This window comes from Dipteris shenzhenensis, chromosome 29 (genome assembly GCF_047967505.1).
Source record: "Dipteris shenzhenensis isolate YYH24624 ecotype China chromosome 29, Dip_SZ_1.0, whole genome shotgun sequence".
Classification (NCBI taxonomy): Eukaryota; Viridiplantae; Streptophyta; class Polypodiopsida; order Gleicheniales; family Dipteridaceae; genus Dipteris; species Dipteris shenzhenensis.
The window spans coordinates 39,632,547-39,648,672 of NC_141624.1; the positions used below are offsets into that span (position 1 = coordinate 39,632,547).

Here is a 16,126-nt window from a genome sequence, read left to right on the forward strand (position 1 = left end):
CAGGTGGGAGAAAGTGTTTCTTGAATTCAGCTTTGAACCCTTCCCAGGTGGTTGGAGCAACTTGATCCTTCTGTTGCTTTATCCACCATCTATCCGCTGCCTCAATAAACAGGTGTGTGGCCTCGCGGATTTTCTTTAGATCGGATTTAATCTCACAAATGGCGAAGGCTTCTTCCCACTTGTGCAACCAAACCTCGATCACATCAGAGCTGCGCTCGGTCATCCGACCAGCGTATTTCTCCGGTCTATAATTAGCGATATTAGGCACTTTGACCCTTGCGCGCTCTAAGGAATGTACACTGGGCTCTGGCTCAGCTAGAGCTTTGCCCTTATCAATCCTAGACGGTCTAGCCGACAAGGCTTGCACCATCTCCCTAATCTTCCCCCTGGAAGCAAAAAGACAGCTGAGAAGAAGCAAACGAATCATAGAAGACTCACAGGCATGTCTCTTTCAGTGGACAGCCACCAGAGATGCCCACAGTCACCCCTGTAGTGAGTAATGCCAATAATTTTCATTCAGTCAATCAAGGACAGCAAGTCCTCCACAGCCCATGATGCATCCATGATATTTTGGCGGAGGATCAGTTTTTCAGGCAATGGTGGGACAGCCCACAGATTGGCTCAGTATGCCTGGTACATACTTGGGTAGTTTTCAGCCAGGGATGCAGAATTTCCAGCAGCACATGGAGGGAGGAATGCCCCCTGCAAATGCCAATATGATGTATGCGAACATCGGGATGCAGGCCGGTATGCAAACAGGGATGCTTGGAATGATGAGCAACACTAGTATGTGACAGATGCAGGGAATGGGATCCACGATGCCTCCATCATATTTTTTTTATTCAAGAAAATTACTTCATTAAGTATGAAAGAAAACCGCGAGAGCAAGCTCAAATGCGGGAGTACATCTTGCAATGCATGAGGAAAAAAAACAGCTCAAAATGAGCTAATAAAGATCCAAGGCGGAGGCTGAAAATGCCATCTCAACCTTGAAGGAGACTCAGAGAAGAAGGGAGATCCTCTCCAAACTTTGAAAAAAGTAACTCTCCTGGCTGTGGCTGCTCTGGAGGATCCCTGCATGCTCGCCCAAATGGCCATCAGATTGTGTACTGTGTTGGTTCATATACTAGCCATAGTCTGGGAAGGGTGAACCTGGATACTCTCCATCGCCTCTGTATATTTGGCTCTCTAAATATGCCAAGCTGCAATGCTAGCCAAAATCTCCCAAGACGTGTTTACTGAGGCATGAGTAGCTCTGAAAGGAGTGAAGGGAACATCTTGGAGGGAACACGACTCCACTGAGTGTCGCCGTACAATGAAAGCTGGATCTAGATCATGTCCCTCGAAGAACACCTGTGGGCCAGTAAGAAATAACCAAGCCACTGAACCCCAGGTCACATAGAAAGGTGCTATATGAAAGGTGCTGAAAATCCTAGCAACGCCTTTTCAGATCGTCCTCGCATGTCTGCACTCCCAAAGGCAATGCTGTACTGACTCAACTGCCATGTGACAATGAGGATAAGTAGGATCAGCCTCGAACTTGGATCTCCATAGGTTCACTGTAATCCCTCCATGAATAGAAAGCCAAAAGAAAAGAGTGATCTTTCTATTCCTGAGGGATTTCCAGAGCCTATGCCAAAAGTTCTTTCGCACAACTGCGAAAATTTGAAAACTATCCCAATGTGGCGCTCTGGAGGGCCTCTAACCTCTACCGCTGAGCTGAAATCTCCGGGCATTTCTAACTGTGTAGCGAAAGAAGGGGAAGCTCTTCTCTCGGTGCCCCTCATCAATCCATTCCCACTCCCCTGGGTCCCATTGCAAGAACCTAATAGGGGAACCACCATACAGCCAGAGTCTCCAAGACCCCAGCGCAAGGAGAATAGGACCAGGCTGTGAGTCCTTGCCCCACTCCATGAATCTTGCAATCCTGACCGGCTCAAATGCAACCTCCAAAAGAATATCATCAGAAGATTTGACAAGTATGCCTCCCGACTGAACATCAAAGACAAGGGTATCCTCATGTGCATCCTGCAATGCAATGATCCTGTAACGGAATGCCCATCCCTGAAAATGCTCCCCACCAGGTGGACTCTGTAAGCAGCATGTCATCTGTATCAATCCACTCTGGTGGAATGGCTGCATGTATCTTCCGTATCCTGAGTGCACTCCCTCTGAGGTGGCCAATTGCTAAAAGTCTCTGATTCTCTGGAAGTCTCATAAAGGCTTGCCAAGTGCCTACCGTAGAGGCAGGTCCCCTCTCCCATCTAGACCACTGCATATAATGTGACACTCCAAGTGGCCTGCCATGATCATCCAAAATCGAGTCATTCCACATGACTGGCTGTCTATGAATTTCTTCACGAGAGTTGGGTGGAACTCTGCAAAGTGTGTTTCTGAAGCAGCCCTAAGATTTCAGAATAGTAGCCATGAGAGGGGAAGGGGGAGATTTGAGATGGGCTGATCCATCTGCTGCTGTCCAACCAATCTCCCCCATGAGAGGGGGCACAAGACTGAATGCTGCGTGAGAAAAAATCCTTCCAAGGCTCCTATCCAGGCATCAATCCACGTACTACAAACTTGCAGAGTAAGGCCATACATTGCAAGTTCGGATCAATAATATTGAGATCTCCTTCTCTTGTGGGGGGAATGAGGGTCTCCCAAGCCACCCTGGCTACAACATCTGAGGTGCCATCTAAACCACTCCATAGGAAGTTCTTGATAGGTCTCATTAGCTGAGCAATACAAAATCTAGATCTGCACCAACATGAGCAGACAAACCAGGCAGTGGCCAATAAGACCTGGTTCACAACCACAACTCTGGATGCAAGGTCAAGTCTGGCTGAACTCCAAAAGATGAGTTTCCTCCTGATACTCTCCAACATAGGAGCGAACTGCTGTGCTGGAGAGATGCCCACCCCAACCTGGCATCCCAGATACCGGACGGAGACTCCCCTCTGAATCCAAGTGAACCCTATGTCAATCTCCCAGACTGGAGTGTCCTCATCACTGATCCAAAAACCATTGGATTTGTTCCAATTTATGTGTGCAGTTGCCGCAATGCAAAACAAATCCAATGCCATCCTGAATGAATTCAGTGTCTGTGGAGTGGCCTCCAAAAAACAGCCGCATCATCTGCCAACTCATTGTCTAGGAGCTCATCTTCTTGCCTTAGAGGAAGCCTGAGCCCTACAATCCTAGCTTGAGCTCTAATGTAATAGCTCATAGCCTCAACCACAAAAAGAAATAGAAAGGGGGCTAAGGGGTATCCCTGACGGACTGATCTGGTAATCTGAAACGTGTCCCCTCAGACTCCTCCAATAAGAACCTGGCTGTGGGCTGATTTGTAGAGGGCCGACACCCCTCTGATCCATGTATCTGAGAAGCCAAAACGAGTAAGTGTGCCCTCTAGAAAGCCCCAATCTACTTTGTCATAAGCTTTCCTAAAATCCAAGAGTAGAATGGCTAGCCTGTGGCCATTATGCATGGCCCAATCTGAGGCCTCTCAAAATGAGAAGATGTTATCAAAGATGCTCCTGCCATGCACAAAACCTGTCTGTGTATCATGAATAAGATCTGGTAGAAAGGGCTGTAGACGAAGGCTGATAGCTTTAGCTAAGATTTTATACAAGGTGGGTACCCAGCAAGGTAATCGGTCTCCACTGAGACACTAAATTCCTGCAACCCCCTTTCGGAATCAAATGAATGAGGCCCTTCGTAAGTGAGTTTGGCATCTCACCCGAGTCCTATACACCTGCAGGGCTGAGGTAATGTGATCCCCTATGTGATTCCAAATAGTAATAAAGAATAAGGGGGCAAGTCCATCTGAACCAGGACACTTGCCCTTGTAAAGGGCAGAGAGAGCAGTCCTGAACTCTACGTTGGTGAAGGGTGCATCAGGTGAAACAATCATATCCCCTGTCACTAACCCCGGTAAGTGCCGCCAAATAACCACTCTAGCATCATCTGTGACCTGAGTGTCAGGATCTGCTATAAGAAGAGAGGCATAGACATCAGTGGCAACTTGCAAGACGGCATCTAGATGTGTTTGAAGAATTCCGTTTGAGTCAACAAGCTATGAGACGCTCTCCCTACTATAGTAGAGGGAGCGGGGTAGGAGGCCGTACGGTAGGAGGGCAGCATCGAGGTAGAGGGAGCGGGGTAGAGAGGTAGAGGGCGGAGAGGCTGAGAAGAGAGGGCGGGGGGTTGAGAGGAGCTATAGAAGGGAGAGGAGAGCGCAGAGGGGAGAGGGAGAGAAGGCCGTACGGCTGAGGAGAAGGGGGAGCAGCAGCGAGGTTCGGGAGGAGCAGCAGCTGGTTGTTCGACATGCCTACTCTCCTGAGTTGCTGCTTGCCTACATAGTTTAAATAGGACACCAAGACATATGCCTCCACCATATTTACAGCCCCCCGTTTATGATAATCTTACTCCCAAAGGTAAGCTGAAAGATTATAAGGAGGGAGGGGCAGCTGTGAAGTTTGAAACCTTCAATGGGATGCAGGACAGATTGAAGGCTCTGACATCTGTGCAACAGTTTGATGCTGCCTATTCCGGTGGTCATTTCACAGAGTCTTCTAAAGTATGAAAGGCAGCCACCTTCTTGAAGGGTAACACACTCCAATGGTGGACCAATTTGCTTTTGCCGGGTAATGCCCCTAACACTTGGGTTGAGTTCAAGCACGTTTTGAAGTTAGTATAATGACAGCATGGCATAAGCTGGATGCTGCAAATTGTAAGAACCTCGAAGAGTATAATAAAAATATCTAGGAGGCCTTATTGCCAGTCATTTTGTATAGGACTGTATCATTAACTGAGCAGGTGGAAAAGTATTGTTGTGGGCTGCCAAAGGAGCTTCATGACTATTGCACCAAGACAAGGGTCTCGAACATGTCTCAACTGATTGAGAATGCTACTACAGTCTATGCTCTCATGCAAGGGATGACTCAGGGTTCAAAGGAAAGCAACATGATGACTCTTTCAAAAAAGGAAATTTGCCAAGACGACTAAAGTCAAGTTTGATATGGACCTGAGGCCTAATAGTAAGCCCATTACCAAAGAGATATTGTCTCTTGAGGAATGGCAAGCCCTATTTGAAGCTGGAAAGTGTTTCCGCAAAGAGGAGGGCCATTAGGCCAAAGATTGTCCCAACCGTAAACGGAAACAACCTATGGCAGCGTAAGAAGCAAAAAAGGACAGCCACACGCGCTAGGAGATTTGTTTTTCTTTGGTAAGAAGCAGTAATTTTGGTATGAATAATTGTAACAGCCAGAAATTGGAGAGTCTCCTCTTTCTAGACTGCATTGTTATTTTCAGGATGGTTATTCCTTGCTAGTTTTGCATGATAATTTGCAGGTTGGTTCTTTCCTGCTAGTTTTGTTGATTTTTGTATCAGTGAGAAGATGGAGAGTCTCCTCTTTCTAGGCTGTATGGTAAATTGCAGAATAAGTATTCCTTGCTACTGTTGGATTGCTCTTGTTGCCCGACATGGCTAGAGCAGCACATCCATGTATCGCATGCCTGTTTTGGATGCTCTTGTTGCCCAGCATGGCTCGAGCAGTAAATCCATTTAGTACATGCCAGTTGGTTTTTGGTTTGAACCATGAGGCAAGGATCCAAGTCTAGCATAGAGTTGGCTGAACTGATTCAGCTTGCGGTGATGCAAGTCTGAAAGGATATCGAGTATCGGGATCTATGTTGCAAGGATCCATTATTGCTATGTGTGTGGTTCAAGTTATTGGAGGCGAGTGAAGTAGTAGATTTCACTCAGAGTGGTGTAGTCCACTCAGTTGTTGTGCGCTTTTGAGCTAACTTCGGTTGTAGCTCCTTCAGGCTCAGCAGAGCATAGGTCTGGAGCATTGCCTGATGCTAAAGAGGGGGGTAGTTCCTCCACACCCTTGTCAACAGACATGCTCATGGTATCTAGAAGTCTCTTGGTGACACTGTTTGTGCTGACAATACATCTACTATGGGACTTCTATGATGAGTGTACTAGTCACTCCACACGGATGATGCATTGATATACGGATGGACTCGCACGTTCTCCTAGACCATATCATCATTGCTAGTGGTTTATGTTAATAGCAACAAACTAGGAGTTTGTTGTTTCAAGAGGAGGGTATGTCACGGGGACGTGATTTTATGAACCGTGACTAACCTTGGCTTAGGGGACTAGCCCAGGGGAAGCGACACTTCCCGGAAGTCCCTAGGTGCACACACTAGGCCTACATGCTAGGGGCAAGGCAAGGCAAGGCTTAGGAGGGGTCTTAAAGTTAGGCCCAAGGAAACCAATGTTTCATTGGTTAGAAGTGGTTAGGATTTTAATGTGAGGGGCAAACCAATGTTCCATTGGTTTGCAAGGGTTAGAGCTTTAATGAGGGGACCACGTGGCAGCCCCTCATGCACACCTACCCTCTTCCTTTCCTTCCAAGGCAAAAGCATGATTTTGGACGTTGGATCTCTCTCTCTTTTTTTTCACGCATCCCGAGGTGAAGGGGGCACACGGTACGAATTCCAAGGATGCATTTGAAGGCTTGACTCCGTGCATGCATCTCAAGGCAGTCCGTACGGCTGTACGGACTGCAGGAACTGCATTTAAGGTGTCCGTACCTGCTGTAGGGTTCTTTCAATGCTGCTGTACGGATTGCTAGCCTGCCGTACAGACAGAACATTTAATTGGCACGTGAGCCAAGGTGGTTGATTTGCATTAATTGCTGATTGTACGGAAAGATGCACGCATTTCTAGGCTGATTGTACAAACTTTCACGTGCTGCTGTATGGGATGATTTTCCTGTTGGTACGGGTGATTTTGCTGGCTATACGGCTGTGTTCTTCTGCTGGCACGCATCTCGAGATTCTTTCAACACTGTTGTGCACCCCCTTTTTCATGCTGTACAGCCTGCTCAGCTCCTCTCTATTTCCCGTGATCCTTTTGCTCTCTTTCTATCTCTGATTCCAGCCCATTATCGCTCTTCCTTCCCCTCTCAAAGCTGCCATTTCTATCTTGCTAGCCTCCACACTAGATCTGTTGCCCATGGAGGTTTTTTGGACTGGATTGGGGTTCCTTGGAGCTGATCTGGAGCTGGATTGAAGATTGTTTGAAGCTGGTTTGAGTTCTCTTGTCACTATCCCTTTCACATTGATTGTATTTGTTGTTTGGAGCTTCCTCTGGACCTTACATGCTTAAGGAGACACTCAGTTACAGAGGGTGTGCCAAGGAGAGTGCTAGAGGGGCAGGGTAGTGTGTGGATGCCTTGTCACTAATAGTTGGTTGCAGTCTTTGTGGAATGCTTGGACACCTTTACAGTTGGTCATGGACAATGGTGAATGCCTTAGCCTTGCCTTGGCACTTGGGTACTAGTGTGTGAACTAGGATGGAATGCAGGTTGTAGCCAAAGTTTGGCTTGGATAGTGGAAATAGCCTGTGGGGCAGAGCACAAGGCTGAGCCCTTGTTGTATGTACCAATTTCATTCCTAAAGAAATAAATAAAAACTGGAAGGGGCACCAAGTGTTTGGGGCTAGTCTGGTGTCTTGTACTTGGTTTCATTGAGCAGGGGCACTCTAGCCTCCATCTAGTTATTTCTCAAATTGTTTCTAAGTGGTATTGATTAAAGTTAGGTGGTTGGAAATGATGCAATGTGGCTGTGAGTAATAAATATGCAATGCAAGTTATGGTCTACTGCCCTTTAGGAAGGTGAAGGCCGGTTACATGATCGTATCCCATATCAGGGCCAACTTGAAATATTGCCAATAACTCACTGTATTTGGGGATCACCTCAATACTGGAGAGTAAAACTGCTAGCTGGTCAACTTTTACAACTGTAGCTTTCAGGCGGCTAGTTGTTGAAGGATGTATTTTTCATACTTAATAGAAGTTCTTTCAATTAAAATAAAAGCATTCAATATTTAGTTTCCTCATCTTCTCATTTGGTACCTGCACACATGTCCTAGAGCTAAAGAGTATCGGGGGTGTTTGACACTTGCCTTCAATCCTCCTCAGGTGTCATATAACCTATAGCTTTGGTAGGTGCTTTGTTCAGAAAATACACAGCTGTAGGGTGTATGCTTCAGTCCCTATCTCTTAATACCACAAATTAATGAAGGCTTGGGATATGTACTCTTAATACCACTTTCCCCGCAAAAACCAATAAGGCTTGGGATTTTTGGGTAGTAGGCCTCAGGGAAGATAAGTGGATTGGTTTTGAGAGACTACAGCTCATGATGTTATGTTGCATGATCTAGGGGAAGAGATGCACACCACATGACATCATCCTAGTAGAGTTTGCAGCGTGACCCCTGTACATAGATGCATAATTTCAGATCATTACATATCTAGACCGAGTCAAGACAAATTGGTTGGACAGATGAAATTCAGGAAAGGCTACGATGGAGAGCCCTCTCGTCACCAATGTGGCTTGCAACTGAGGGGGCCGAGCAGTGTTTGTATGCATGAATATCCAGATGGTTTCAGCCACTGCACATATCTATTGTCTACCTACCGCCATATCATACTCAATAGATGCCCCTTTCTTGCGGCTAACATGGCAAGAGATTCAATAGATAATTCAGGATGACCTTTGTTAGGTATACATCCACAGGACCTACATATCTCCCCCACAGCCACATGTGACTCCCCCACAGGACCTACATACCCACAGGACCTACATATCTCCCCCACAGCCACAGGACCTACATATCTCTCCCACAGCCACATGTGACTAAGATGGCCTTCTACAGAGAGCACTTCCTCCGGGATGGAGTTATACAATGATTCTTACAAATCCACCTTTCTCATATAGTATGGATCACCATGGGTCAACTTAGGACCTCATCTCACAGATTCCAGATCGAGGCAGCACACGAGATCGCAGCAGCCACACATCACCGTAGAGATCTGAGGCTCTGTACTCTATGCAACACATGAGGTGGAGACCGAGGAGGATGTCTTAATGTGCTGCCCCAAATACTATGAGATCAGGGGAAGATATCATTGCCTTTTCACCTGTGGATACACCATATTCACGGACTACCTAAGTCAGAGTGTTCCGCACTCTTTGCACATGAGGTGAGACAACTCAGGTCTAGACTCATGACATATACTACAGCTAATGGCCCCAGACAACATGATATCATCGACTTCTTCTTCACATGAGAAGAATTTGTCATGAGATGCCGGAATGAGATCCTGAATTTGGGGCATGCCAAGCATATACCACAGCAAAATGGCTGAGGCCATTCTCGAAGAGTCATCAGATGCACAGAGTATTGAGGACATGTGAGTGTCCAAAAATATAGCAAACCCAAAGAAGTTTGAGTGCCACCATCAACAGAATAGGGGCTTCCATCTCGGATGCAAACAAGGAGCACAATATAGTGGCCTTCCATCTCGGATGATTCCAAACAAGGAGCACAATGTAGTGGAGCGATGAAGGAAAAATAGAAGAGGAGAGGGAGCAAAGAGGATATGGATAATGCACCATGATGTAATGAAGAGAAACCACACAAGTTTCGGATAAGACAATGACTACAATGCCTAGCCTATGACAAATACAATTACAATTATCCTACGACCAGAGTTGGATGGAAAAAATCTGTCCACAGAATAAATTTACCAAAATCCACAAATACAACTATAACTAGTCTACTACCAGTGTTGGATGGCAAAAATTCTCCTGTCCACAGGATAAACTTACCAAAAGCACAATAGATGTGTATATTCGAACTGAAAGATCACTCAAGTACAATGCATGGTCACTCTTCCAATACCCTCATCATAACCAATCGTATGTGGGACAACTCCTCCTATGCCACAAATGCGCAGTTTATTTGGAATCATGATCGCTATCTATATCTCTGGGTAACCCTTAAAGCTTCAATAACTCCTCCACAAATACTTGGTGCAAGCTCAGAACTTTATCGCCTCTCCTCATCAATTCTCAAAAAACATACTTACACTAAACACCTGTAGACTTGGTGAGACCTGGAGCCCATTGGCATCCGTAGAGGAGTACCATCTGCACTAGCATATTGTATAGGATATTTCTTATATTCCAACTCCCAACGTGTGATTTCCTGCATCTATTCTGAAGTGTAAAGAATGTATTTCAATTGAACTTTAGACTTTGTACAATCAACCATCTGTCAATATTTCCCTTCAAATATGGACTGTGCTTTTTGTTTATGATTGTCTCTTTAGACAAATTATGAGACAAAATCAACTGTTGCTAGCTTGAGTCAGTAGTTTTTGGCACTCTAAGAAACATGTCCATTAGCTTATTAAGATGTTGTGCCTCAGACAATTTGGTAATCTTTGTCCAATGTCAGCATTCACGAAAATGACTGATCTAATCTTCTTTAAATAACTGTTTCCCTTGCTTCAGTGTGAAAGGGTTTGCCAACTAGCACTGGCCAGGAGATACAGGCTTTTACCACATATTTACACACTCTTCCACAAAGCTCATACGACAGGGGTGCCTGTCATGAGTCCCCTTTTTTTTGCTGGTAGGAGGATTCTTTGATTCTTTGAGACTGATTTATTGAAATGGATCATAAATACTCTCCTTAATGTGACCAATGGTAAATACAGATCCTGTGGATCCAGCAATGCGGAAAGTGGAAGATAGCTTCCTATTAGGTGCCGTACTTGTGTCTGCAAGGTAGGACACCACTTGGTCTTCAGATCAGGATTCTTTGTTGAATTTTGTCTTTCCGAAGGGCGTCCAACAATTGCTGTCAAATCTTGTATAAAAGCTGTTTAAAGTTAGTCAGAAAATTATCTAATTCGTTTAATGCTGCTATTCCCTAACAGCACCAACCAAAGGAAAGGCTCCAGTGCCAAAGCAGCAATATTCCCACCAGGAATCTGGCAGGAATTCAACTTTGATGATGACCATGATGTAATAGCACTCATAACTCTTCATTCATAGACATTTATGAAACAGAGCATGCACTTTGTATCTTTACTCGTCAAGAAAGTTTGGCATTCAACCCAGTGTGAACTTTAGTAGCCAGTCCAACTTTGTGATAGAATTGAAACGTCTTAGATCCATCTAAAAACTCTTTCGGCTCTGAAGGGTTTTGTGCTGTTATTTCTCTTTCCGCATGGCCGCAGGGTAAGTTAGAAAAAGACATAGCCTTTATTGTTTTAATTACTCCCTTTTGTGAGCAGGATCTACCATTACTTCACTTGAAAGGTGGATCAATCATCCCAACAGGAGCTGCTGTCCAGCATACTGGGGAAATGAATGCGTCTGATGATTATTTGACTCTGCTCATAGCTCTCAATGAGGATGGTGATTTCTCTTTAAATTATTTGCAATTTGCATGTTTTCAGTCTTGACAAAGCTGCACTTTTAAATTCAAGGTACCACTTAAAACAAAAAAGCAGCAGGATCTCAAAGTCTGTTACAGCCTTTGTAAAGATTATCGTATGTTTTTGATGCTAAATGCGAAGTCATGAAGAAGTCTTATGAGAGAGTCTTTCTCTAATGCAAAGATTGAATTGATTTTTCGATTTCCATGTTTTCTTCAACATCTAGGCGATGCTAAAGTGAATAATTTAGTCATCCATGCATGCAGGTCAGTTTTTCAAGATGTAACTTTAAGTCTTCTTACGAGTAGAGGTCTTTGGATTTCTTTTTTTTTTCCAAAAAGAGACTTCTATTAAGTATTAAAGAAAACCGTTAGAGCAAGCTCCATACGGGATACACCATGCAATGCATGAAAAGCTCGAGCCAAAACGAAAGAATTGGGGCTGATAGTGCCATCTCAATCCGGTAGGAACCTTCGAGAAAAAGGGAGAACCCTTCCAAACTCGAAGAAAAACAGTCCTTCTAGAAGAGGCTGCCCATGAAGGGCCCTGCATGCTAGCCCAAATGGCTATCAAAGTGTGAACCGTGTCAGTCCAAATACCCGTGAACACCTGTGAAGGGTGTATCTGGGTGCTATCCAAGGCCTCTGTACATCTGGCTCTCCAAATGTGCCAAGAGGAAATGCTAGCCAAGATCTCCCAAGAAATGTCCACTGAAGCATGAGAAGCCCAAAAGGGAGTAAGTGGTACATCTTGAAGAGAGCAGGGCTCTATCACCTGCCGGCGGACCAAGAGTGCCCAAGAAGAAGGCTCACCCTCATAAAACACCTGGGGCCCAGTAAGGGATAACCATGCGACCGAGCCCCAAGTCATGAAGAAAGGGGAAGTATGAAAAATGTTGAGTATCCTCGCAACCCCTTTCCAAATAGTCCTCGCCTGACTACAGTCCCAAAGGCAATGTCGCACTGACACCTCTGCAGAATGACAGCGAGGGCAAGTGGGATCAGCCCCAAAATGTGATCTCCACAGGTTCACTGCAATCCCTCCATGAATAGAAAGCCAAAAGAAAAGAGTGATCTTTCTATTTTCGAGGGATTTCCAGAGCCTCCTCCAGAAATTCCTACGCAAATCTGCAGTGATGAAGAAGCTGTCCCAATGGGGGGCTCTGGAGGGAACCCAACCCCTACTGTTCATCTGAAATCTCCTGGCATTACCAACCGTGAAACGAAAAAAGGGAATTCCCTTCTCTCGGTGCCCATGATCTATCCACTCCCACTCTCCTGGGTCCCACTGCAAGCACTTGATAGGTGCACCTCCATACAACATAACCTCCAAGATCCCAAGGCTAAAAGCAGAGGGTCGGGGTCTAAGTACCATTCCAAGCGTGCTCCATGGTCCACAAAACCAGCAATCTTGACAGGCTGAAAGGCAACCTCTAGAAGAATATCATCTGGGGATCTAGAGAGTATACCTCCATCCCCAACATCAAAGACCAGTGCATCTTCTCCGAGACCTCGAAGAGCGATCACCTATAGAGGAACTGCTGTCCTCGAAAAAGCTCCCATCCAAGTGGTGGAAGTAATAGGCAACTCAACTGCCCATTCCACCGGGATGGCTGCATCTATCTGCTGAACCCTGCGTGCTACCCCTCTCAGGTGACTCACGGACTGCAGTCTCTGATCCTCAGGTAGCCTGATAAATGCCTTCCAAGTACCTACTGTGTAGGTGGGGCCTCTCTCCCATCTAGACCACTGCATGTAATGGGAAGTGCCCAATGGTCTGCCATGCTCATCAAGTATACTATCATTCCAACTGACCGGCTGGCTATCAATCTCTTCTAGGGTACAGGGTGGAACCCTTCGAAGAGTGTTCCTGAAGCTCTCCCAAGCTTTCAGGATGGCAGACATGAGAGGAGAGGCAGGAGATCTGAGAGGGGCTGAAGTAAAAATCCATCTTGGGCTGTCCACCCAATCATCTCCCAAGGTTGGTGTGTAAGCCTGAATGCGTCCAAAAAAGAAATCCTTCCAAGGTTCCCGCCCAAGCATGAGTCCCCTCACCACCACCTTACAAAGCAATGCCCTACACTGCAGATCCGGGTCAATGATGTTAAGACCCCCTTCAGATGTAGGGAGAATAATGGTCTCCCAAGCCACCCTCGCTGCAACATCTGCTGTGCCATCAAGTCCACTCCATAAAAAATTCCTGACTGGTCTAATGAGCTAAGTGATGCAATCCCTAGACCGGCACTAGCAAGAACACACAAACCGGGCGGTGGCCAAAAGAACCTGGTTCACTACCACAACTCTAGAGGCAAGGTCGAGCTGGACTGAGCTCCAAAAAAGTAGCTTTTTCCTTATACTTTCTAGTACTGGGGCAAACTGCTGTGCTGGAGAGATGCCCAACCCCACCTGGCATCCCAGATATTTGACAGGAACACCCCTCTGAATCCAGGAAAAGCCAAGGTCAACTCCCCAGTCTGGAGTTTCCTCATCACTGATCCAAAAGCCGAAGGATTTATGCCAGTTAATGTGTGCCCCTGCAGCTGAGCAAAAAATATTCAAGGCTGTCGGAAAGAATCAAGTGACTGCGAAGAGGCCTCAATAAATATAGCAATGTCATCAGCCAACTCACAGTCAAGAAGCTCTTGCTCTTGTCTCAAGGGCAATCTCAACCCAAAAAGCTCAGCCTGAGATCTAAGGAAGATACTCATAGCTTCTGCCACAAAAAGAAAGAGAAAGGGGGCTAAAGGGCATCCCTGACGAACTGATCTGGAAATCTGAAATTTGTCACCCCTTACCCCTCCAATCAAAACCTGGCTGTGAGCTGATCTATAAAGGGAGGCCACCCCTCTAATCCATACATTTGAAAAACCAAAACGTAGAAGAGTGCCCACAAAAAAAGCCCCAATCTACTTTGTCATAGGCTTTCTCAAAGTCCAGGAGTAGAACTGCCAGCCTCTGCCCGCTCTGCATAGCCCACTCAGTGGCTTCCCAAAAGGAAAAGATATTGTCAAATATGCTCCTGCCATGCACAAAGCCTGTCTGAGTATCATGGATAAGGTCTGGAAGAAGGGGCTGCAATCGGATGCTGATCGCCTTGGCAAGGATTTTGTATAAAGTGCCCAACAGAGTGATGGGTCTCCAATGGGATACAAAATTCCTGTTGCCACCTTTCGGGAGAAGGTGTATGAGTCCCTTGGTCAATGAGTCAGGCATCTCACCCAAGTCCCAAATGCCCTGCAGGGCTGAAGTAATAGGATCACCTATCATATCCCAAAAGGCTATAAAGAAAGAAAGAGTAATACCATCGGAACCAGGGCATTTCCCCTTATGAAGGGCGGAGAGGGCAGACTTGAGTTCTGTGTTGGTAAAGCGTGCATCAAGTAAGCATATCATCTCTGGTGAGACCAACACAGGTAAACTCTGCCAAACTTCCTCTCTAGCCACATCTCTGGCCTGTGTGTCAGGATCTGCGGAAAGGAGGGAGGCATAGAAAGCTGTCACTAAGTGCAAGACGGTATTCGGATGAGACTGCAAAACGCCGTCAGAGTCAATAAGCTGCCTGACACTCTCTCTACTATGTCTGGGACCAAGTGTAGAGAAAAAGTGTTTATTGACTCTCCCTCCCATCTGTATCCAAAATGACTCACGTGCATGGAAGGCATACTCTGCTCTCTGATCAAGCAATGTCTGCAAGTGAGCCCTTGCCGCAGCAAGGCGCTCATGTATCCAAGCATTTGATGGTCGTCTCTGCTCCTCCCTCTGCAAGGTTGCCAACTGCCGGCGGATACCAACCTCCCGCCTGAGTACCTCACCTCGCTGAGCACTAGCAACCATAGTTAGGGGAAACGGAAACGGGGAAACGGGGAACGGAAACGTTTCGGGATTTCTGGGAGGGCTGAAACGGGGAAACGCCACGTCAACAAGGGAGGGGAGTAGATGATGATGGAGGGCTGAAGCAGGTTGCAGGAGAGAAGGGAGAGGAAAGGAGTGAATGGGGCTAAAGGAGGGCTGGAAAACCTTGAGGATGGAGAGAGTATGAGGCTGAAGGAGTGGAAGGAGGCCAAAATCGAAAGCAAAAAGACAAAAATGGGGCTGGCGGCGGATTTCGTGTGATTTTGGAGACCTAGCAACTTGTGTTGTCTGAAACAGCATGTTTCAGGGCTCTGAAACGCGTTTCAGGCTGGCTGAAATGTTTCAGTCAGCTGTTTCAGGGTCCTGAAACGTTTCAGGAAATGGGGCTTCTCTGAAACGGCGTTTCAGGCCTGGCTGGGCTCTGAAACGCTTAGCGTAACTGTGCTAGCAACGGAGTGATAAAAGTCGCTGATACTGGCAAGTGCTGTGGCCACATGTGAAGGATTGGCCACCCCCCCTGCATGTGAGAAACCCAGATCTCCAAGACTGCCTCTGTGAGAGTCTCATCCGTGTATAAGGCATCGGGGATCCTGATACTGTGATACCGTCCTCTCAGATGGGCCTCTGAGATGGACAGAACTACTAGAAAATGGTCGGAAGTGGAAACACCAGGTGCAATGCAAACTGTCCCCCCTCTATCAAGAGCCCAGTCATCCACATAGAATCTGTCAATCCGAGCATGGATAGGCATATGCACCCTATGGTTCTCGACCATGAAAACAAAAGTGACTGAGACTGAATATGAATTGCATCATCTGACCAAACATCTCTGCCATTGAACCTGAATAAGAAGGCATCCCAAGCTGCTCTCTCAAGGGAATGAATACCACCTTCTCTATCCCCTTGCTTATCAGAAGGTGCCTCAACCATGTTGAAGTCACCTCCAATAATCCATGAATCTGCAATGTC

The 16,126-nt window shown here is 46.3% G+C and overlaps 1 protein-coding gene across 5 annotated transcripts in view; it reads left to right on the forward strand.

Annotated features, from left to right (window-relative positions):
• The window catches only part of HGL1 (heteroglycan glucosidase 1), a 156,388-nt gene that overhangs the window by 91,811 nt on the left and 48,451 nt on the right, over window positions 1-16,126 (forward strand). For all 5 annotated transcript variants that reach the window (XM_087400308.1, XM_087400305.1, XM_087400306.1 and 2 more), the window contains exons 13-16: window positions 10,375-10,495; window positions 10,581-10,650; window positions 10,803-10,890; window positions 11,163-11,286. In XM_087400308.1, the coding sequence (XP_087256434.1) occupies window positions 10,375-10,495; window positions 10,581-10,650; window positions 10,803-10,890; window positions 11,163-11,286 (403 nt within the window). The remainder of the gene's footprint in view (window positions 1-10,374; window positions 10,496-10,580; window positions 10,651-10,802; window positions 10,891-11,162; window positions 11,287-16,126) is intronic.